At 45.1% G+C, this 21,686-nt stretch overlaps 2 protein-coding genes across 3 annotated transcripts; both read left to right on the plus strand.

Moving 5' to 3' along the window:
• Nucleotides 1–3,081: 3,081 nt before the first annotated feature.
• LOC124697978 (GATA transcription factor 20-like) lies at nt 3,082–9,553 on the plus strand. 2 transcript variants are annotated; one of them, XM_047230509.1, is made up of 7 exons: nt 3,082–3,651; nt 3,760–3,843; nt 3,940–4,052; nt 5,728–5,856; nt 6,950–7,055; nt 8,092–8,163; nt 9,066–9,553. In XM_047230509.1, exons 1-7 carry the CDS (start codon nt 3,097–3,099, stop codon nt 9,144–9,146), a joined length of 1,140 nt encoding a protein of 379 aa, XP_047086465.1. In that variant the 5' UTR covers nt 3,082–3,096; the 3' UTR covers nt 9,147–9,553. The 2 variants fall into 2 exon arrangements, with proteins under 2 accessions (XP_047086465.1, XP_047086470.1); XM_047230514.1 differs by having other exon boundaries at nt 9,069–9,553.
• A 1,419-nt stretch (nt 9,554–10,972) lies between these two features.
• On the plus strand, nt 10,973–17,363 carry LOC124697993 (serrate RNA effector molecule). The gene is made up of 12 exons (XM_047230524.1): nt 10,973–11,367; nt 11,482–11,555; nt 12,052–12,103; nt 14,230–14,304; nt 14,397–14,471; nt 14,570–14,617; nt 14,821–14,889; nt 14,966–15,769; nt 15,864–15,912; nt 16,287–16,528; nt 16,612–16,806; nt 17,095–17,363. Exons 1-12 carry the CDS (start codon nt 11,006–11,008, stop codon nt 17,153–17,155), a joined length of 2,106 nt encoding a protein of 701 aa, XP_047086480.1. The 5' UTR covers nt 10,973–11,005; the 3' UTR covers nt 17,156–17,363.
• The last annotated feature ends 4,323 nt before the right edge of the window (nt 17,364–21,686 follow it).

Raw genomic sequence — 21,686 nt, forward strand, 5'->3', positions numbered from 1 at the left:
TCAGGTCTTGGTTTGTGATCTTGGACCTCTCCCACTCCGCAGTTCCTAGATCCGCGGCGGCCATGGAAGAATCAGGAGTGCTGTGCCTGGTTAAGCGACGCGGTGGCATCAACAATGGCAATGGCGAGCAGCTGCGAAGAGAAGAGCTTTGGCGACGAGTGGAGCGCAAGGGGAGATTTTGCGGAGGAGAGCAGAGAACGGCGCGAGCGAGAGTGCTCGAGGAAGAAGAAGAAGATCTTATATAGAGGTGCGGTGAAGCGACGGAACCGTTGGATGAAGAAAGAATGCAGGAGATGATTACCACGTGGCAACAAGGGCAAATTAGTATTTCAACATTGACGAGGTTACAGAACGTGCGCCAGGAAAAGCGGAGGACGTGTGTCCCCCACTTGCACGACGTGTCAACGTGGTGGGAACAGTGGACCCACAAGGCAGAAACAATATCACAATTATTGACAGAGATGAAGAGAATTTGACAAGGGAAAATATGTCGACAAGAAAAATAACAAGAGAATGGCGACAGGGGTAAAATATTCGAATACTCTTGGAGCCTTTGATCAAATACAAGTTTTTGCTCAAATGCTCGGGGGCTACTTTGGAAAAATGGAAAATTTCGAGTATGACAATATAGAAATGGCGAGAGCCTATGACCAAATCCAAGAATTTGTTCATAGCCTCGGGGGCTACTCCCATCGGGAGCGCTGGTCGCGCACCCGATAAATATAAAAATATCGAGAAGGATCATAAATATAGCGGCAAAGGATGCTAATCTGTGGAGCCTACACCCAAGCACAAGTTCTTGGCTGTAGCCTCGGGGGCTACTCCCATCGGGAACGCTGTTCGCGTGCCCGATGAATTTGATCAGACATAAAAAAATAAAAAAAAAAAAAAAAAAAGAGAGTGAGTATATTTCGAGTTACACAAATAACTCTACATATACTCCCATCGGGAGGACAAAATAAAGTCATCAAATATGACTCAATAAAATGTGCTATTCCAAAGGCGAAAAGCACTCGACAATATATTCTCGAACGCCAAAGTTGCGATCAATTTCTGAATGCCGCAAATTTGCGAAGGTAAGACCCCGGATCCGTTCTGCTGGGCGTGGCATCGCCAAAGACTGCGCTCTGCTACTTTTATCCGTATCAACGGATACGAAGAAAAATCCTAACGGACGCGTTAGGTACCCGATAAATTTGGCCGGGACTCGACGGAATGGTAAGACCTTAAGCGGCACTCGTCGAAGTTTACACCGGTATCCCGAGATCATGTCCGGGGACGTGATTTTGAAGTAGGTTTTTGCGGATTGCCACTAGAGCGGTTAACTAGTACACGATCCGTCGGATGAACTAGCCCCAACTACCATTATCCCTGTACAACATAAAATTTTATGTGGAGTATAAATAACGACTCTCGAACAAAAATAAACGGGAGAGATTTTCCACGACTCTACGATTCAAGCAAAATCTCGGGGCTACTCGACATAGGCACCCCAAATGGGCCTGCCAAAGATGGTACCCGGGGTTTATCGAAGGCCCACTATCAGAAGAATAAGAAGATTCGGGAGCCCAAGATGTATTAAGGAAAGCTAGAGTTGTAATAGGAAGTATTATTTGTAAGCCGGCGGGACGAGTTAGAAACCGTCCCGAACTGCGTAACTTGTACAATACGAAACCCTCGGCTCCACCTCCTATATAAGGGGGAGTCGAGGGACAAAGAAAGGATCGAATCTACTGTCAACATAACCCTAGTTTTCATAATCGCCGAGTACTTTTCGCCTAAAACCTTCGAGATCTACTTGCCCTCTACTTCTAGCAAAACCCTAGTCTACAATCTGTAGGCATTGACAAATTGATCCTTTGTCACTAGGTTCCCTCCTTGTCTAGTTTTACCCTAGTGATCTTGGCGTTATGCCAGTAGTTAGTGGAGGCGATGGTCGGGGTCTCTGCCGCCGGATCCTGGCCAGCCTAGGGCTGCTGCTCGCTCTTCCTCTGCTCCGGTGGTTGGAGGAAGGTGCTGCGGGGGTGACGGCGTCTCCATCAATAATATGGTGGCTACAGGCTCTTCTTCCTCCCTTGATGGCAGAGAAGATGGAGCTCTCCATTCTGGCCGTGGTGGCAAGGGGGAGAGCCAAATCGACGTTGCAAGGTATGCTCCTTCTTCTCTCCTGGCTGGCCGCGGTGGCGAGAGGAGCAGAAGTGGGGTGTGCTGTCTTTGGATCTGGGAGGGGGATCCTGTCCTCTCCATCGGTGTGGCCTGTGGTTGGATTTTGTTCATCTGCAACCCCCTCTGCCTTGCTGTGGTGGTGAGAAGAGAAGGTGCGTAGGGCCACTGATAATCCATGCCCATCGATGCTCGCCTACGGGGTGCTATGGAGCTGCTCGATCTGAGCTCCTTAGAGCGGAACACGCGGCGTTCCTCTGCGATGCATTGATCTTTGGCCGGCATGGCGGCCCGTCTTCTACCTCCAAGATGGAGGCCCTTCTCTGCTTTGTTCGCCGGAGCTCAACGCTTCTTCACCGACAAGTGGTTCATCCCTGGAGGAGGAGAAGTGGTCGGCGGATGCAAAGCTTCGCCGGAAGCGTGCTGCTGGGCATATCGGCACCGCATCTCGACGGAAACGTCTTGAGATCGCCGGCGGTTGGTGGCGGCGGCGCCCAGGGACCCGATTGCGTTTTTCTCTTTTGTTCGAGGGTGCTTTTTGTTATTTTAAAGGGTCTTTCTCCAAATTCCTGGTTTCTCTGTGCGAGTGATGTAAAAGGATCTTTTTGTAATTTGTACCCACTAGGTGTGGAATGAATGAAATCTCTGGGGTCTTCTAGGCCCTGTTCCTGTTCAAAAAAATACTAATGCTCAGTGAAATTTTGGCGCTGTGAAAAATTTGGGAAGTAACGGGTAGGAGAGTCGACGGAATGGGAGGGGCGCGACACATTTCAGCGAGTCGCCGGACGGCTGAGATCCGCCCAGAACCACTGGCCATCACTCTACCTCTGTCTGGGTTGCTGCCCATTTCCACCCTCCAAACCAAAAGCAGATCTCGATCCTAGGGTTACCACACGCACCACCATCCCCGTCGTCCGATCCCCTCCCCTTGCCATGGCACAGCACGACGGCAAGCCCTACCAGCCGCGCCGGGGCCCCGAGCGGCCCCCGCAGCCGGCCGAGGACCCGGCGCCGCCCGCCGACGGCGTCGACCACCTCGCCATGGTCGCGGCCGAGGCGGAGGCCATGGTGGCGGCGGAGGCGGAGGCCATGGCGCCCGCGGACGGCGTCGACCACCTCGCGATGGTGGCGGCCGAGGCGCAGGCGCAGGCGATGAGCGCGTACGAGGAGGAGGAGCCCGAGCCGGGGGTGGATTTGACGGAGGATGAGCTGGAGGAAGAGGATGAGGAGGAGGAGGAAGAGGAGGAGGAGATGGAGATGGAGGAGGAGGAGGACGACGCCGAACATCAGCATCAGCATCACGGCGAGGCCCAACCGATGGACGCCGACGCCGCGGCTGCTGCTGCTGCTGCGGCTGCGGCTGCGGGCGTTCCGTTGGACCCGCACGCGGGGATGGCCCCTGCGCCCGTGCATCCCGCCTCTACGAACCAGCTCACCCTGTCCTTCCAGGGCGAGGTCTACGTCTTCGACTCCGTCTCCCCTGATAAGGTCCCTCTCCAGCAGTATTACAAGTTACTCATTCAGCTCGTTTTACGAGTGATTCAGTTGCCTGGAGTGATATTGCAAGGTGTGTAACGTCTCTGGCTGCCTCTGCAGGTGCAAGCGGTGCTTCTGCTGCTCGGAGGGAGGGAACTTAACCCGGGCATCGGCGGAGCGTCGTCGTCAACGCCATACAGTAAGGTTGAGACAAGCGACTCTCGTCGCTTTTACTGTCCGTAAACCGTGTTTGGTAAGGTTACCTGCTGGATGATTCACACTCGTCGGTGTCTGCTTCAGAGGTTGAACTATCCGCACCGGGTGGCGTCGCTGCTGAGGTTCAGGGAGAAGCGGAAAGAGCGCAACTTCGATAAGAAGATCCGGTATTCCGTTCGCAAGGAGGTTGCACTAAGGTTGGTTGGTGCTAGCTGTTTAACATTGTTTGGAAATTTTGCACTCATCGTGTGTGAAATGGTAACAAGCTTGTTGTGTTAGTACTCACCGAATGCATTTGAATACGCTACACTCCTTGTGCACATATGTTGCGTCATAACTTTATTTTGGGAAATATGCATAAAAGCAAAGATGTGATAGTTCACCCGTCGACGAGAAGCTAGTCCAACACTGACTAAGGTGGTTTGGTCTTATCCAACGAGGCCTCCAGAATTTGTTTTGGGGGGAGGAGCCGGACAGGGTCCCCCCCCACTGACTTGGCATGGGCCCAAGTGAAAGTGATAAAGTGAAGTTGTTGTTATTGTTGTATGGCACATCTAAAGCATCTTCCTTAACAAACCCTTTTTACCATGAAGATTGATTAATCTTCTCCAGTTGTTAGGTGACAATGGTCGCTTTGTTGATCTGCACTGTTTCAAATACATGATTATGTTTGGATTCTTGTTAGTTGTAATACTAGTTTGCCACTTCTTGATTTAGACATAGTTTTCAGGATCGCGACACAGATCCTAGTATTGTGCGATTCTACATTCTTAGCAAATCCAAATTATTTGCGCAATCATGTATCACAATCCATAGTATTGTTGCCATATTATTATACCAGGAGTAACATTTCTAGGTTTTCGACAGCCGTATCATGTGCCATACCACTATCTCTGGTAACAAAATTTCAAGGGCTGGCCGTGCTTTGTGAGGGGATTTATCCTCAAGCCCACTAGGGTACATTCTTGCATGCCATAGTCAGGTTGTATTCATTATAGGACACATTCACCATCTCGTTAATTTCTAAATTCGCAAAAAAGGATACCTAATGAATTAATGTGGACGTTGCATTCCCTCAATTTTTTTGGATGTTGCATTCTTTTAAAACATTCATTTCGGTGCTCTGAATTAGGATTAAATTTTGGAGAACTTGTGGGACATGGTTTTTTGCTCAATAGGTCTAGATGCACCTATTAGGAAAATTATATTTTAAATCTACTTCAAAATGTCAAAAAATTCTGAAAAAAATCCTGGGTCTACATCCGGACATTCTATGTTCGCTCGCAAAATTTGGCGGTGAAAAGGCATTTTGCGTTTCTATGTAAAAGATGCAAAAAAAATGTTTCATGATAATCTATTTTGAACCACAAAAATGTCTTTTTACACAGGCTACAGAAAATGTCATTTCTTTGCGAAATTTTATGTGCGAACATAGAATGTCTAGATATACACACAGATAATCTTGTCAGAATCTTTGAACATTTTGAAATATGACTTTTATGCAATTGGTGCATCTGCACATATGAGCCAAAGTGAAATATCCTGAACTTGTGTACATATTTCGGCTTAATCCCTAGCATAATGTTAGTAATAATTTAATTCTAGCTTATTACTATGTTCTCCTATGAAATTTTGTTAGATAATATGTAATATATAAAGCAAATTTTACTGAAAACAAAATTATATTGTTCCATGATTATGTGGTATGATACCGCTGACAAAAAAAATAATACTCCCTAGTTTCTCTATTTTGGCAAGTGGCAACCTTGGATTTAAATAAGGTTTCACTTTACTTGTTGGTGCTTGTTGTCTACTAACTTCTGCACTGAAAACGCATGAACACAATTAATGCTATTCCCCCTGCATTTATAGGATGCAGCGCAAGAGAGGTCAATTTACATCTTCAAAACCAAGACCTGATGAAGCAATGTCAGAATCGGCAACTGCAGATGGCTCCCCAAATTGGGCATCACTGGAAGGTCGGCCTCCGTCTGCTGCCGAGTAAGTAGACTTTATGCATTTTTTTATTGTGTTTGAATTTTCTGGCACTATTTTTGGGTTCTTAAAAAGATGCTTTCTGTGGAAGTTATTAGCTACACTTTGAGTATCATTGCCATGCTTGGAGTAAAGTGTTCTAGTATGCTATTGTAGGTGGCTACACGGCACCGATACAGATACGTGTATCCGTATCGAGCCGATACGGATACGGAAATACGACATTTTGAAATAGCGCCGATACGAGGATACGTTTTAATAGCTTTTTGAAATCAGAAAATAAAGATATGTAGCAGATGTTTGATACCATGATAGTTTCAATAAACATACTTGCACTCTAGAGTAACAGGACTCCAAAAGTAAAGAGAGGGAGAGGGAGAGTACGATGCATGAGAGGATCAGAGGAGGAAGGAGACTGCTGCCTGCTAGGCTGCTACGGCTGCTGGCGAGGAGGAACAGAGGAAGGAGACGATGAGCTGCTTCTTGCCCGCTTCTTGCCGTCAAAGAGGCGTGATGCTGCTTCCTGGCTCCTTGCCGAATGCCAATGTGGCAGAAAGGTGGTATGTGACGAGGAGAGTGTGACCGAGGGGGTAGGGTTTTTCATTTGGCTGGGTCAAATCCGTGTCCAAAACGTATCGGAATAGGTATCCGAATTATCACCAATTTTTTTAAATTCATTTATTTACCGATACGTCCAAAACTGTAGGGATACGGTATCAGAGCCGAATCCGTATCGGATACAGTATCCGACACGGACACACCATCTCTGCCCCGTATCCGTGCTGTGGAGGTAGGTGTCACATAGAAACATAATACTAGCAAATTATTGATGCGCCTGTCTGTTACACACCATAATATATAGATCTTTTGTATTTCCTAACTTGTCTGACCTGAAATACACAAATTTGGTTACTTTTTTAGTTGTGCAAGTAAAAGTGTGATATGAACTGAAGGTATTATCTGATACATAGCGTACATGGGCAGATGCTTCTTTTCCATATGGTATTGGTATTCTTGTAGGTCCTACCCTTTTTTACTTCTTTAAGCATACACATTTTTATTTGTGAATCGTACTTATGCTATCTTCAAATTCTTTCAGATGCCATCACTGTGGTACTAATGCAAAGAGTACACCTATGATGCGTCGTGGACCTGATGGACCAAGAACATTATGCAATGCTTGCGGCCTCATGTGGGCAAATAAGGTACTTGTAATTGCTTACTAGTACCGTTGCATATCTGGATTTAGCTGAGGACAGAAGCATATAATTTACTATCTACATTTCATAGTATATGTATGTGGGTACCTAGGGGACACAGAATTGTAGGGATGGTCGGATGGAATCATACCATACTTGCTGTCAGAAAATAGATTCTATCTGATAGAAGCAAGATTGATCCAGTTCTATAAAATACCACTCATTTTTTTTGCTTCCTACTTTCATAGGGCGCGGGACAAATATTGTGAAATAGACAGAGTAACTTTTAGATCATGCTATGTGATGGAATTAGCCACAATTGTAACTTGTATTAACTATGAGAAGTTTGTTTTTCCCTTTATGCTAGGGTCCTTTGTATTGAAATGGCTTACTCCACTATCAGTTAATCACTCTTATTTGTTTGCTTTATGTTGGTGAACTATAGAGTTTTGGAATGCTTAACTAGTTGGTTCACTGAGTTTTTTTTTTGTTCTGACGGGAATTTGTAGTGGAAGAAACGATTCAATCAATGTAATGAAATTAATAGCTTGATAAATGACAAATACTATTATATTTGTGCTGACCATTTTAATGTATTTCGTGGTTTACTATGAGCTCTTTGTTCTCATCACTTTATATAATACATATGAAGTAATTAACCTGTCAATATTACTTCAAATAATATCTGCGGTCCATAAATTCTGTATTACTTTGTTCCTCTTTCATGTAATTTATGGGATTCCAACAACTTGTCTCACAAAAGAGAATTTAAGTTTTATTAATAGTTTGTTTCATATAATCTATTAAATAATTTTTAAAGAGACTTATGAGGGAGGAGTCCCATGGTTTGGTTCGAAGAAGAGACTGAGATGGCTGTTTGCTCACTCTGTGAAATAGTCACATATGTTTTATTTGCCTTACATGAGTCCGCCACTGGGCTAAAGCCCAGTCGTACTCGTCATGGGAGATTTTGATTAAGTATATTAAGATAAATGCCACTATAGCAGATGGCATATTAACCTTCTACCTATATTTTCTGAAGGGCATGTTGAGGGACCTAGCAAAATCTTCTACCACACATCTTCAAGTTGTGGTATCAGCTCCAAATGATGGTGTAAGTCTCTTGTTTATTGGCTACACATCTGACCTATTTCAGGAGGCATATGTTTCATTGAAACTTTCCTTATGCTACGATTATTATATTTTATCCTGTAAGCTGTAAGTGCTGATTCGGTCTTGTCCAAAAATGAGCTGAATCAATATCTTATTTTCTGATAAAGGACTTATTTGTAGTAGTTTCTGTTCATAGGTCGCTGTTGTATTGTTTTGAGTTGCTGCGTACCATTTCTGTGGTTGTACCGACGTCTTTGTAATGCTATACATGCGTTCCTCCTGCATGGTTTGGGCAAAAAAAGCTAACCAGTAGCTGATTTAAACGTTGAGTAATTTTTTATAAATTTATGTTGTTCCAATCATTTAATATCTTTAAGTACATAAAATGACATAGATCAAATTATGGTTCCGTGTCCCGGGCTCTAGATATTTCATTCCGAATTGGAATATCAGAAATAATGACATCCCTTTATGTTAATGTTTAACTAGTCAAGACTCCTTTCAGTGCGTGGCTGAACTCATAAACTACAGTTGGATGGCTTTAAAAGTTGTACTCCCTCTGATTATATTACTTGCCATTAATATGGATGTATCTACAACTAAAGTGTGTCTAAATACATCTATACTAGAGTCAATTAATATGGATCGGAGGGAGTACCTATTTTGAATTTTGTTGGTATTTTGCTCGTCATGGAATCAGTTATTTTATTAACCATGGGTTCTCTTTATGGATGTAAGAAAGTCAGTTATCCCCATTTCAGACATTAAGTATAAAATATTATGCTAGAAGTATCTTTGTCATCCTGTTATGACTACTCAGTTTTCCAATTTCTGTAATACTTTTAGTATGAGCTACTATTTTTGAATGAACTGATGGTTGAAGCTCGTATTTACTTCTCTCAGCAGAATGGAAATGCTGCTGTTGTACCTTATGCTGAGCAAGAGAACCCTTCAGCACCGGCAGAAAATGGTCACCAGTCTTAGACATGAGTAAAGTGCTGTTTGTTAAAGGTGGACGAAGGATTATCATCCTTGAGTGAACTTTCTGTGTAGGCGAACTGCTTGTACTATAACTTGAGCGAGGAACTGCTAGGTAGGTGTTGCTTGAGCATCATGTAGGGTTGAAGAGCTGCTACTTTATCTGATGGGATCATGCTTACGGCCCTTGTTGTGGCCATAACAGTTTTATTTCTTGTTTGAGCCGTGAGGCTGATAACGACGGAGCCCCTGTCTCCAGTGTTGTATGTGAATGCTTTGTGCCCTGTTGTTATTTGTAGATGTCAAAGTAGATGTTTTAACCCAATGCAGCAACCTGTTCCGTTCTTCGTAGTCACTGATCTATCACCGCTAAATGAATTGTGTGCTGAGTTCAAAATGTCTGCAAGGTTGAAGATCTTGTACATGATCGTGTCTTCCTTGGAGACATATCAGTGCTTCCAGTCTGATGTTTTTCTTAGAGACTTCGACATAATTAATGCAGTTACATGTTGATTTGAAATGCGACACAAAGTTCTTTTCTCTGAATGATGCTAGATTTATTGCTAAAACTGGGGCAAATTGTCAGTTGATTTGCAAGACATGTCACTTGAGCGGAAAATAAATGGTGAGATCTGCATTGCAGCGATGCACGTTCCATTTAAGCTGCCAGTTGTTTCTGAATTTTAGATTCTCGGATAAGCATTTCTTCAGGAAATCCGGAGGCAGAATTCGATCGATCTATCGATGTATTGACTAAGATGAAAAAAGTGGTTGATACAAATATTTCATCTGTTCAATGGCACGCCCGCACGCACCACCAACCGACTTGGTGGTCACAACTCCGGAATCGATATTGTAGCTGCAAAGATTTGGGAGATTGCACACAAATATCATTGCCATCTCTCATAGCAATTGTGTGAGAGGTCGAAGACCACACCTCTTTTTCACCTAAAAGGCCCAGAACTACACTTCTTGTGGCCTTGTGGGTGATGATGAAAAGTGTGAGGGCTGCGGGCGCGAGTCTACTTGCAACATTCAGATTCTGATACTCACATCGCTACGGCTCTACCTGTCTCTCTGGAATCATCGGTCGCTTTCTCTAACGTGTCGCTCGTAAGCTTCTCATAGGCTTGCTCGGCTCTCTCCGTTGGCTCTGTTGCCCTTCTCCTTTCTCCAACCTCCAAATTTTAACGCTAGTTCTTCTATTCAATTGGCCTCCTTCGTCTTCGACGCTTCCTGACCAACCTTCACCCCCTATGTGCATACTCCTTCCATGATGTCCCTTATCTTTGTTGGTGTTTCCATACCGCCTTGATGAAGGTTGCCGATCTCATTGCCCCGGTTGGTAGAGCTCAAGTTATAGATGAAAAGGGCGCTCCCCACGCGTCGCTGGATGCTCCAAGAAGATGGTTCCCTAGCATGGGTGGGTCCAAGGTCACCCTATCCTGCTCTCGCGAGGTTTCGACTAGACCGGACGACAAGGTCGTGCCTCCATTTGTTCATAACAAGGGATCAAATTTTGTGCGTGTTTGATCTTGCACACGCTACTTTGACCTGCCGCAAGCTTTTACGATGTTTGTGGCGCACACTTGTTCCACATGCTGCAACGATTTTGAAAACTCTACCGTGAACGACTCATTCTAAGTTGCAAACGGGTTCCTTCGTTATTGTTGGTGTTGTTCTGGATGTTGCATGTCTTGTTTCGTTCATGTTGTGTGTTAGCCAGCCCGACCCGTTAGCGTTAGCCAGCCCGACCCGTTTCCCCTCTCGTGCGCCGCGGCTTATCAAATCTCGGCCCCTCCGTCGACACCATCCCAGCCGCTCCGCTCAGACTTTGGAAACCCTAACCCCGCCAAGCCCCTCCAATGGCGGACGTCATAGACCCCAGCGCGCGCCGCCCGCCGCCGCCCCCGCCCGACAGCCCCGAGGGCCGCGCGCTGCCGCTGCCCGTCCCGCCGCCGCCGCCGCCCGGCGGGCCCCCGCCGACCCGCAAGCGGAGCCGCTCGCCCCCGCGGCCCTCCCTCCCGCCGCCGCCGCCCCTCGGCCTCTCCCGCCCCGAGCGCTACCGCGACCGCGACCGCGACGGCCACCGCCGCGGCAGCGCCAGCCCGCCCCCGCGCCGCCGCCGCGACTCGCCGTCCCGGAGGTCCCCGTCGCCGCCGTTCAAGCGCTCGCGGCGGGACGACGGGTACGACCGCCGCGGAGGCCGCGGGAGCCCCCCTCCACGGTACGGATACCACCCCCGGAGACTCGGCTCGTTTGCTGATGTACTGGATGTCTGGGTAGCTTCTTCCCGGAGTTGCCTCTAGGATTCATGCGTCTTGAGTTCTGCGTGGTGCAGGTACGACCGCGGTGGAAGCAGAGGCGGGTACGGCGATGACCGGTACCATGGCAGGCATCAGAACCGTCTGTCAGGTAAGAAGTTTCCCTGCAACAACATTTATTCGGTTTCATATCAATAGGAATGGCTTCACAACCCTCCTGCTTTACCCGGGCTTGGGACCGGCTATTCCTGAAAGGCATAGGCGGAGTTAGCTAAGGAGTCTCCCTCTTCAGAAAAATTCAACCCTACTTAATCTGCAAAACAAAGGATGTGGTAGGATACATGAGTGTGGTGTGCTAGTTAAAACACAGTAGCACTTGCTACTGTATGCATGCCATAATTTCAAGTCTGGAGCCTTTGGTGTCAGCACTAAGTACTGTTAGCTTGTTGATGAATCTAGGGGCTCTCCTAGTTCCAGTTAGAATTTTGACTACCTGGCCATATCCAAAGATTTTGAACTTGTGTTCATATCGTCAGTAGATTGCATGTGGACCAAGTATGTAGGACTGCTACTTTAGATTCACGGCTTCTGTAAAACTTCTGTCCATTTCAATGGAAAACGTCTGATGACTCGCTTATGATATCCAGATTGGCCTGATTCAGGATTTGGGGCATCAAATAATGGTACTGGGATCCAAAGGTAATATAATTACTGACAGATTTACACGTTTCATTTGCTTACTATGGCTACTCCTTCAAGTTCTAGACATTTTGGTTGTATCGGAACCAATTACCAACACTCCGGGGAACTGTAAATTATGCCTTCTACTGTAAGATGCTTTAGGGCATCGTTAACAGATAGAGAATCTTCTCAGAAATTCTCCCTATTTGATGTTCGAAAGCAAAGTAATCCTCGAGAAGAGTGCGAGTCTGGAGATGGAATAGAGTTGCAGGTTATCAGCATGATATACCTTACCTGCTTGAAACACACTTTGTAGTTTTTGGATTGCCACCAGCAAGCCTTGTGCTTTTTTCTACAGTCAGTGCTGCTACCACAAGGCGCCACCTCCTCCCAGTTCTATACCAACTATGCTCTCCAATACAGGATTCTTACATGTTTTGGATAACAGTCAAAGGGAGAATCTGATGAGAATATTCTCTATCTGTTAACAACAGGAAGTTGGACATTGACTTCAATCTAATTCTTTTTAAGTTATTATTATTTCCCAATTTAAGAAATATACTTCCTTATAGGAATATGTCAAGTTTTATTGTTATTTTATTGTTTGCATGGTAGAGTCACTTTTGTTGTGCAAGGTACATTAAGCACAAATTCTATATGAACAGCTCCATCAGAAACACTTTGAATATATGATACTGTGAACTATTATTATATTTTTCCTGCATATTTGCATAGATGTTCTTGACATACGGTTTATATTCTTATGCTATTGGATAGCCACTGTTCACATTACAAAGAGCAAACCTAAGGTGATGATTGTTGTTCTCTCTTACTCTGTATTCATCGTTCACCATTCTCCTCAATCAATGTAATTGGTTTTGTTATTGAATAGCACTTGTTGGGAAGAGGGGCATGAATGGGTGTTCTCTTTTGTTCGGAGTGGTTTAGTTAAAGCATATTTTTCTACCCAGGTGCATTTGCACCCCTTCCTTTAAAATAACCTTTTGTGCTACAGAATATTTTTAAATGCTACTACCTCCGTTCCATATTGTTAGCCGTTTCGGAAAACTAATTTAGTTTGCTAAAATGGCTTATAATTTGGAATAGATTGATATTATATAACATTTAAATGTTCAAGTCTACTTTATATGTCTACATGGACGTTCTTATCAGTTTAATATTTTTTTGAAAGTATTATTCTGTGCCATTGGAGTAGCGATCAAGCAAACCTGAGGGTAATTTCATGGATTTGGTTGTTGGGACTGATTCTTAAAGTAGGATCAACCAAATTATTCTGTGCCATTGGAATAGCCCCCTGTAGCTGTTAAATTGCCATATAAGGAAATTGCAAAATATTGTGTCACAAAAAAATAGTTGCAACAGGTAGTTGGACTTTTGTTGTATGTAAATAAAATACTTGCATAAGTATGATCTACTCATTAACTCATTAACCCATTCCCTTTTTCTTTATGTCAGATTCATTATTTGTCCTGGATTATTTCTTGTTTGCTAAAGCTCTATCTAGTAATTCTGTTGGGAAAATCTTGTTTGATATGTTTGCCAGAGATGTGTATTTTCGGGAGGATCATGGATTGAAACAGATTGATGTTGTATAATACTCCGTACATTATATTGTTTACAATTCATCATCATAACTCTTCTTCAGGGTGCCTTTTTTTTGGTCTTTGTAGACAGTTTATAGCTGATCAAGATATGTGTTGACCAACCTGAATAATGCATTTGAGTGAGCACCAGTTTTTATAAGGAGCTAAAAACACACACGGAGCCTTGCATGCAAGCTGATGCATGCCAAGCCACATGCTAAATATCATTTTGCGCATAAAAAAATGCCTTTTGTTGTGAACTTTTCCAGCAAGAACCCCTGGAAAAAGACATATGAGATGTTTAAGCTACTCTTTTCCTTGCAATGGAACAAACTATGACCCCTATTGGAGATTGAATTTAGTAGTATTCATATATCACATTTTTATGTGGATTGTTTCTTAATATTGATAGGCATATTTTCTCCTGAAGTTTCATGACCTATCCATTCTAACGTCTCAAATACAGTAGAAGATTGAAGCTTAAGTTCGTGTGTTTCTAATGGAACATTCTGTGATCTTATATGCTTGTCGATATTTTAGGGAAGGGTTAATGACGTACAAACAATTCATGCAAGTTCTTGAAGATGATATATCACCAGCTGAAGCTGAGAGACGGTAATCAGTTGTATCATTAGTAATGAACACTTCTCAATGTTATCGATGCTGCTGTTCGTAGTTCTGACTTACTATTTTGCGCTATTAACAAGGTACCAAGAATACAAGACAGAGTACATCACGACCCAGAAACGTGCGTATTTTGATCTCCACAAGAATGAGGACTGGTATGCGCAGAATAATTTGATTCCAGTTCCTAACTGTGCACAGCAGGAATACAGATAGCCCAATTGCTTAACTGTCCTTTCTTTGTTTTTACTTGCAGGTTGAAGGACAAGTACCATCCAACCAACTTATTATCTGTTATTGAAAGGTGGAGTTGCATAATATGTGAAACATGTCTGTGTTGGTCTTTTGCCCCTGTCATACCCAAAAAAAAAAAAAATTGTTTTGGCTGACCAAACTCTCTATAGATTATTATTTCAACTGGATTTTTGTACAATTTGTTTGTAATGACTGTTGCATCGCTTAGTTTAGGTTTCTTAATATTGGTGTAATTTGGTTTTGTTTACACAGGAGAAATGAGCGCTGCAAGGTAGTCGCGAAGGACTTCTTTCTTGATTTGCAAAATGGAAATCTGGACCTGTGAGTTATGTTCTTGCAGTTTGTGTTATAATCCTCTTTCGGACTTCTTGTTTATATCTTGATACCTGCTGAACAGTGGCCCTGGAATAACTGCATCTGCCGCAAGTAAATCAGGAAATGGCAGCGATGGGTACTCTGAAGATGATGGAGATGGTGACAAAAGAAGAAAGCATGCCAGAGGTTCCTCAAAAGAAACAGATCCTCTTTCTGCTGCTCCCAAGGCTCATCCAGTTAGCTCTGAACCTCGACGAGTTCAAGCTGACATAGAACAAACTCTAAACCTTGTGCGTAAGCTGGACTCAGAGAAGGGTATTCAGGGGAATATTCTGTCAAGTGGTGATCATGAGAAGTCAGATATAGACAAGTCTCATATCGGATCTATGGGTCCTATTATTATAGTCCGAGGCTTAACTACTGTCAAGGGCCTTGAGGGCGTTGAGCTCCTTGACACTCTTCTTACCTATTTATGGCGTATTCATGGAGTTGATTACTATGGCATGTCTGAGACGAATGAGGCAAAAGGGCTTCGTCACATGAGAGCAGATAATAAGACTACTACTACAACTAATGTCAGTGCTGCTGATTGGGAGAAGAAGCTGGATACTTTCTGGCAGGAAAGGTCGAATGGTCAAGATCCCATGGTTATATTAACGGCCAAGGACAAAATTGATGCAGCAGCTGCTGAAGTTCTAGAACCGCATGTCAGGAAAATAAGAGATGAAAAGTATGGATGGAAATACGGCTGTGGAGCCAAGGGCTGTACAAAACTTTTCCATGCTCCGGAGTTTGTTTACAAGCATTTGAGGCTCAAGCATCCAGAGCTGGTGTTGGAAGTTACATCAAAACTCCGAGAGGAACTTTACTCCCAAAATTACATGAAGTATGTGCACATGATCTACTGTTTGAAGTTGTAGAATACTACCGCCAAACTTTTTGAGGAGGCAATACTTATCTACTTGTTTCCTTATGAACAGTGACCCTAATGCCCCAGGTGGAACACCAGTTATGCAGCAATCTGCACCAGTAAGAACCACACACTCCATTTGCATGTTCAAATAGAAATATAAATTGCATTACTGTGCAAGTGCTCTGTTTACTTATCATGTGTGTTGTTCATAATCGTTATAACTTCAAATAATTTATTATTATTATTATTATTGTGGTTTCTGCAGTCATGGTTGATATAGTTATTCGTATACTCTGTCATGAATCTCTCGTTCACATTAGTCTGCATTAAAAAGCCCTATTTCTGTCGAACCTATATAAGCTGTACTCTGCATTTCTGTTGCTAGTTAGTGTTCATGTTGAACGCAGAAAGAAACTGCATTGGCATCAACATCTACTGAAATTTACCAATTTGTCATCCTTGATAAAATCGTCCGACTTCTGATTTGCAGGACAGATCAAGACGGAGACCTGGCAATGATATGGATAGTCGTATGAGATATGACCGTGGCAGTCGGAGAGAATATGATAGGGCAGATAGAGATGGAGGCAGACATGGTCGAGGTGATCGTTCTCCAAGCCGTGATGGACCTGATGATCAGATGTTTGATGGCTTCCGTGGACGAGGCTCCAATGCTCCTTTTGCAGCTGAGTTCCCCGCTCCACCAATATTGATGCCTGTTCCTGGTGCTGGGTATGTGAAAAGCCTTTGGTTTCAATATTTTCTTGTAGGAAGCTTTGTGGGTTGATAAATGGTGTGGGTGTTTTTCTTCTCAGCCCATTGGGACCATTTGTTCCGGCGCCTCCAGAAATAGCCATGCATATGCTGAGAGAGCAAGGACCTCCTCAATTTGAACAAAACGGCATGCCTCATGGCAACTCAGGAGTGCTTGCACCGATGATGGGTGGGGGCCCAGCACCAATTATAGCCATGCCTCCATCTTTCCATCACGACCCTCGTCGTTTGCGAAGGTTAGCAACTATTCATGATGATGCTAAATTTAATTGTCTTATTATTTCTATTTGCTCTAAATATGGAACTGTTATGGGCAAATAATTGTCGTGTCACTATACTTCCTTTAATGTATCAACTTATATTTAGCATTCAGTTTGTGTCTGCTTACTTGTGGGGCTTGTGGTCATATTTCTATTCTGTTGTTGTGGAGGCAAGTACTCCAAGTTGATTCTTGAATTTGCCATGCTACTTCATTTTATCTTGCCGTTGACTGTAACTCATTTCTGGTACTGGGTTTGTTGCAGCTACAATGACCTCGATGCCCCTGACGAGGAAGTTACTGTTCTTGACTACAGAAGTTTATAGGCTGTGTCTTGTCTGCCACACAGGCAATCTTGCCAATGCCTGCTCAAGCATCTCCACACGTTTTGAGGTTTTTGACCTCCCCGTTAGATCGAGGATGTATTCTTTTACAAAGAGGCATAGGAGGAAGATGTGCTATTTTTCTCGGACACCTGTGGTGTGTTATGAGTTTGTAACTTGAATGGCAGGAACTTAAAATTTGCTCGTGTCCTGTTGCATTGTCTGCCGTAGTCGCTATGCAGTAACAAAGTATTGAACTTCTGTTTTTTGGGAGATGGTGTTTAACGGGATGTTGTGGTGTTTAATGGGATGTTGTATTCTTTATTGCAACAATCTTACTACCCCACACTGAAACCAAATAAATTCACTTGTGTGTTGTACTTTGGTATAACTACCTCCGAAATTTGTGTTTGTGGTGTTATCTTCACTTTAACGTCTATACATTTCTGATACCAGTTAGTCTGGTTCTTGTCTGGTTTGGACTACAGCCAGCAAGTTGAAGGGTTGTTTGCTTTCAACAAATACCATATAATTGTAGGCTCTAGCCGTAGTTTATTATTATGTCTGTTGTTTGTGGCAATAAATGTGGGTTCTACAAGTCACGTGAATATATGTAAACAATAAATATTCTGTTGTTGTGAATAGGCATCTTTTGGTTTGTCGAGAAGAGAACTCATGTCTCACTGACTTTCCTATGATCTTGTTAATTCACTTCCAAATCAGTATGATCTGTAGCCAGCAAAATGAAGCCAGGGCTATCTGATCGACAACATGACGCGTTGTCATAGCCTGACAGCCAGGTTCTACTGCTGGAAAAATAATGTAACAATGAGACCGATAGTTAAACTAGCGAACATTTTGAACAACTCCCTCTAATCCATATTAGTTGCTACTAATATAGATGTATTTAAACATATTTTAGTTCTAAATACATCCATACTAGTGGCAAGTAATATGAATCGAAAGAAATAGTAAACATTGAAAAAATAGTGTCATCTTCCAGGCGCAGGGATGGATGGTTCAGGGTGTCCAGGTTTGGACAGCATGCAGCTCATAGGCTTCTGAGTGTTGTCGTCTGCCCTATTTATCTTTTGTTTAAGTAAGCTGAATAGTGGTGTTATGTGTGACACCCTTCTGATTAGGCCACTTTTCGATACACACATGTGTGGCCTATCGCCAAAAATGCAGCTAGCCTTGAACTTCACATTGTTCACATATATGCTTCTTCAACTTAGTAAGAGCAGCAAAAGCACCATTTAATTGTTTAAGTAACTGTAACTAAGTTGGCTTGTTATTGAACCGAAGGTCCATGACTAAAAGAGAAAAGATGATCTTGTCCTCTAAAAAGAAACACCACCAGCAGCATCATGAATATGATGAACTGACAAGGAATTTTGTTAATTTTCTGCAATGGCCAAACAAGCTTCTCGCAGTAACACCTTCTCTTTTACAACGAGAAGGCCAGAGACCGTTCTGTTTTATAAAATATATTGAACAAGAAGTGACAGTTGTTCAGGTACATAGTGAAGCAGTGACTGGTGGGAATCAGAGACAAGTATATACATATTATTACTGAAGATTTTTATTTTTAACATCACCTAGCAACTCCATTAAGCAGCTTAGATCAGCTAGAAGACGGTGGGGGCCAAGGTCGTCGCCGCTTGCCATTTCTTCGAGCAGGTGGCGGGCGCAGTGGTGGAACGAGCGACTCACCACTGGCGTCGCAAGACGGTGGGGGCAGAGCAGGTGCCATTGGAGCAGCTAGCGGCGACGGTGGAGCAGGTGTCCACGAGGGATAGCCGCGTAGCGGCGCAGGTGGTGCCGGCAGGGCCGCGGGTGGTGGCGGGGCAGCGGAATGGTGTGTGGCCGGAGCAAGGGTGGCTCGGCTCATTGCGCGGTCCTACCTGTAAGATCCGGGCCCACTTTCACTAACGGCACGAGACGGAAACGTCCGAAACTTGGCCGTTTGGCCTCGCCATAGCAGCTGCGTCTGAAGCGGTGGAAAAACTGAGCACCATTCTGCCCTAGTTGCGAAATTGAGTACATGACGAGCTGTAGTGGCAAACCAATAATTAATCCCTTGCATCATTATGTACTTCGATTCATATTACTTTTTTTTGCGAAATCGATTCATATTACTTGATGCTAATATAGATGTATCTAGAGTTCTAGACATCTAAAATATGGATCAGAGGGAGTAAAATGGACGTTTTTTTAGGCCAAAACTGCAGCGACGGTTATTTTGTGGTCTCGGCGCTTTTGCGGTATCTTCGGAGCCGAGTGGCAGCCAACAAACAAACACGGCCGGCGCAGGGGCGGATGGCTCGGAGTTTCAGACGTCGTTGGTGTCAATGCCGCGCCAACGACGCAGTCGAAATAGCCCTCCTGCTCTTCTCAGCGGCGCGTGATCTTCGCCGGCGAAAAAGGCTCGTCCTCACCCTGCTCCGGCTCCGCTGTTCCGACCGGGCGGTAAATCTTCTTATCTACTCTCATCTCTGCGCAATCTCGGCCCGCCCTTCTTGGAAGTTGGAAGTACACCTTGCTTGTTTAGTTTAGTTTAGTTTAGTTTTATTTTGGTTAGATCTATTTCGTCGGAAAATCTGAACGTGGTCTCCGCCGGGTCAGCCGAAGCAGCTGAGTTGACCATGGAGAGCTCGTTTAATCCACTGCCAAACTCCAACATCCAGTAGGCGACTGGTAGTGCCACACCTAGTGCTGCTGTTGGTGTTCAGTCCATTGGTCTAAAACTCTAAATAGATAGTGATAGCTTATACCTAGCGATAGCTTCGTTATGTACTCGTTAGCTGAAGCCCTGAACAGCTTGTCAGTCTGGAAATTAAAAAGAGTGTCCCCCTCTTCAAACTTTTTTTTCGAGAAAACGCAAAGGACCTTTACGTTTCATTTCATTGAAAAGGTAGAAGTTATTTACATCCTCCTAGGAGGCAGAGTATGGTACAAACACATGAACATCAGTGTACATCCCAGGTTTGTGGCAGCACGACCCGTAGGCCCTGAGCCCCTGCCCTAGCCCAAGCCCTAAGCTCATCCTTGATGTTTTGCAGCAAGAGTTGCAGGGAAGGTTGAGCTCCGTCGAAGACGCAAGAGTTTCTGTGTTTCCAAATCATCCATGGGATCGGGAGAGTGGCGGATGCAAGCCCTTTGCGGAGGGCGCTGGCGTGTCCTGTCCGGCGTGGTGCCACCAGTCTATGAGGCTGGGCTCGCCGTCAGGTGGTCTCGCCGTCATCCGCAGCCAGGCCAGGACCTCATGCCACGTCTGTCGGGTGAAGGGGCACTCCGAGCATCGGTGGTGCATCGACTCCGTCGCCTGATCGTAGAGGAGGCAACGTTGGTGGTGAGGGAGGCCATGACGGGCTAGGCGCTCCGCAGTCCAACATCTGTCCATGCTTGCCAGCCAATGGAAGAATTTGACTTTGGGTGGTGCCCATGTCTTCCAAACCAATTTCCAGGAGCAGCAAGTCGTCGATCCGTGGAAGGTGGCTAGGTAGCATGAGTTGGCCGTGTAGATGCCGGAGTCCGTCCACTTCCAGACCAGCTGGTCAGGTTGGTCGTTGAGCGCGGTGTCTTGGATCATGCGCCAAAGCATGAGGTACTGTCCAATCTCATGGACTCCAAGCAGCCCCTGAATGTCTCGTGCCCAGGCATTGCCGAGAAGACCGTCTGCGACTGATCTGGTCTTGCGGCGTCTTTTTGAGACACAATTGTATAGTTGCGGCATGAGCTCTTTGATGGCCCTGCCCTGGATCCACCTGTCCTCCCAAAAAAGTGCCCGTTGGCCATTACCGACACGCATGGTGGTCGAGGCGAAAAAGAGCGCATGCTCGTCAGCAGAGAACTGCATGTCAAGGCCACTCCATGCCCGACTGTCGTCGGTGCGGGAGAGCCAAAGCCAACGCAGTCTGAGCGCGAGGCCGGCGCGCTCGATGTCCTGGACACCAAGGCCGCCGAGGGAGAGGGGGCGGCAGACACGCTTCCAGTTAACGTGGCAGTGTCCTCCGTTGGCGGCGGCGCGACCAGCCCAGAGGAACCCACGTTTGATCTTCTCGACCATCTGAAGGGCTTTCTTTGGTGGGGCGAATGCAAGTAATTGGTGGATGGGGATGGCGCATAGGACAGATTTCACCATTGCCAGCCGCCCGGGTTTGCTCATGAGGCCGGCTTTCCAGGTTGGAAGGCGCCCGGCGATTTTGTCAATGACGGGCTGGAGCTGCGCTACAGTGGGCCTTCGTAGAGTTAGCGGGATGCCAAGGTAGGTGATCGGAAGGTCCACGACAGGGCAGCCAAGCTGTGTGAGCAGCGGCGTGGCCAGCTCTTGGCTGCAGCGAAGAAGACTTGCAGAGCTCTTGGAGAAGTTGACGTTGAGGCCGGAGGCGCGACCAAAGAGGTGTAGGATTTCCTGGACGGCGTCGAGGTCGCTGGCCGTGGGATGACAGAATAGGACGACGTCGTCGGCATATAGAGATATGGGCGGTATGTCCCTTCTTGGGTGAAGCCGTTGTAGGATGCCCTCTTCAAA

The sequence above is a fragment of the Lolium rigidum genome, chromosome 1 (assembly GCF_022539505.1).
Source record: "Lolium rigidum isolate FL_2022 chromosome 1, APGP_CSIRO_Lrig_0.1, whole genome shotgun sequence".
NCBI lineage: Eukaryota > Viridiplantae > Streptophyta > Magnoliopsida > Poales > Poaceae > Lolium > Lolium rigidum.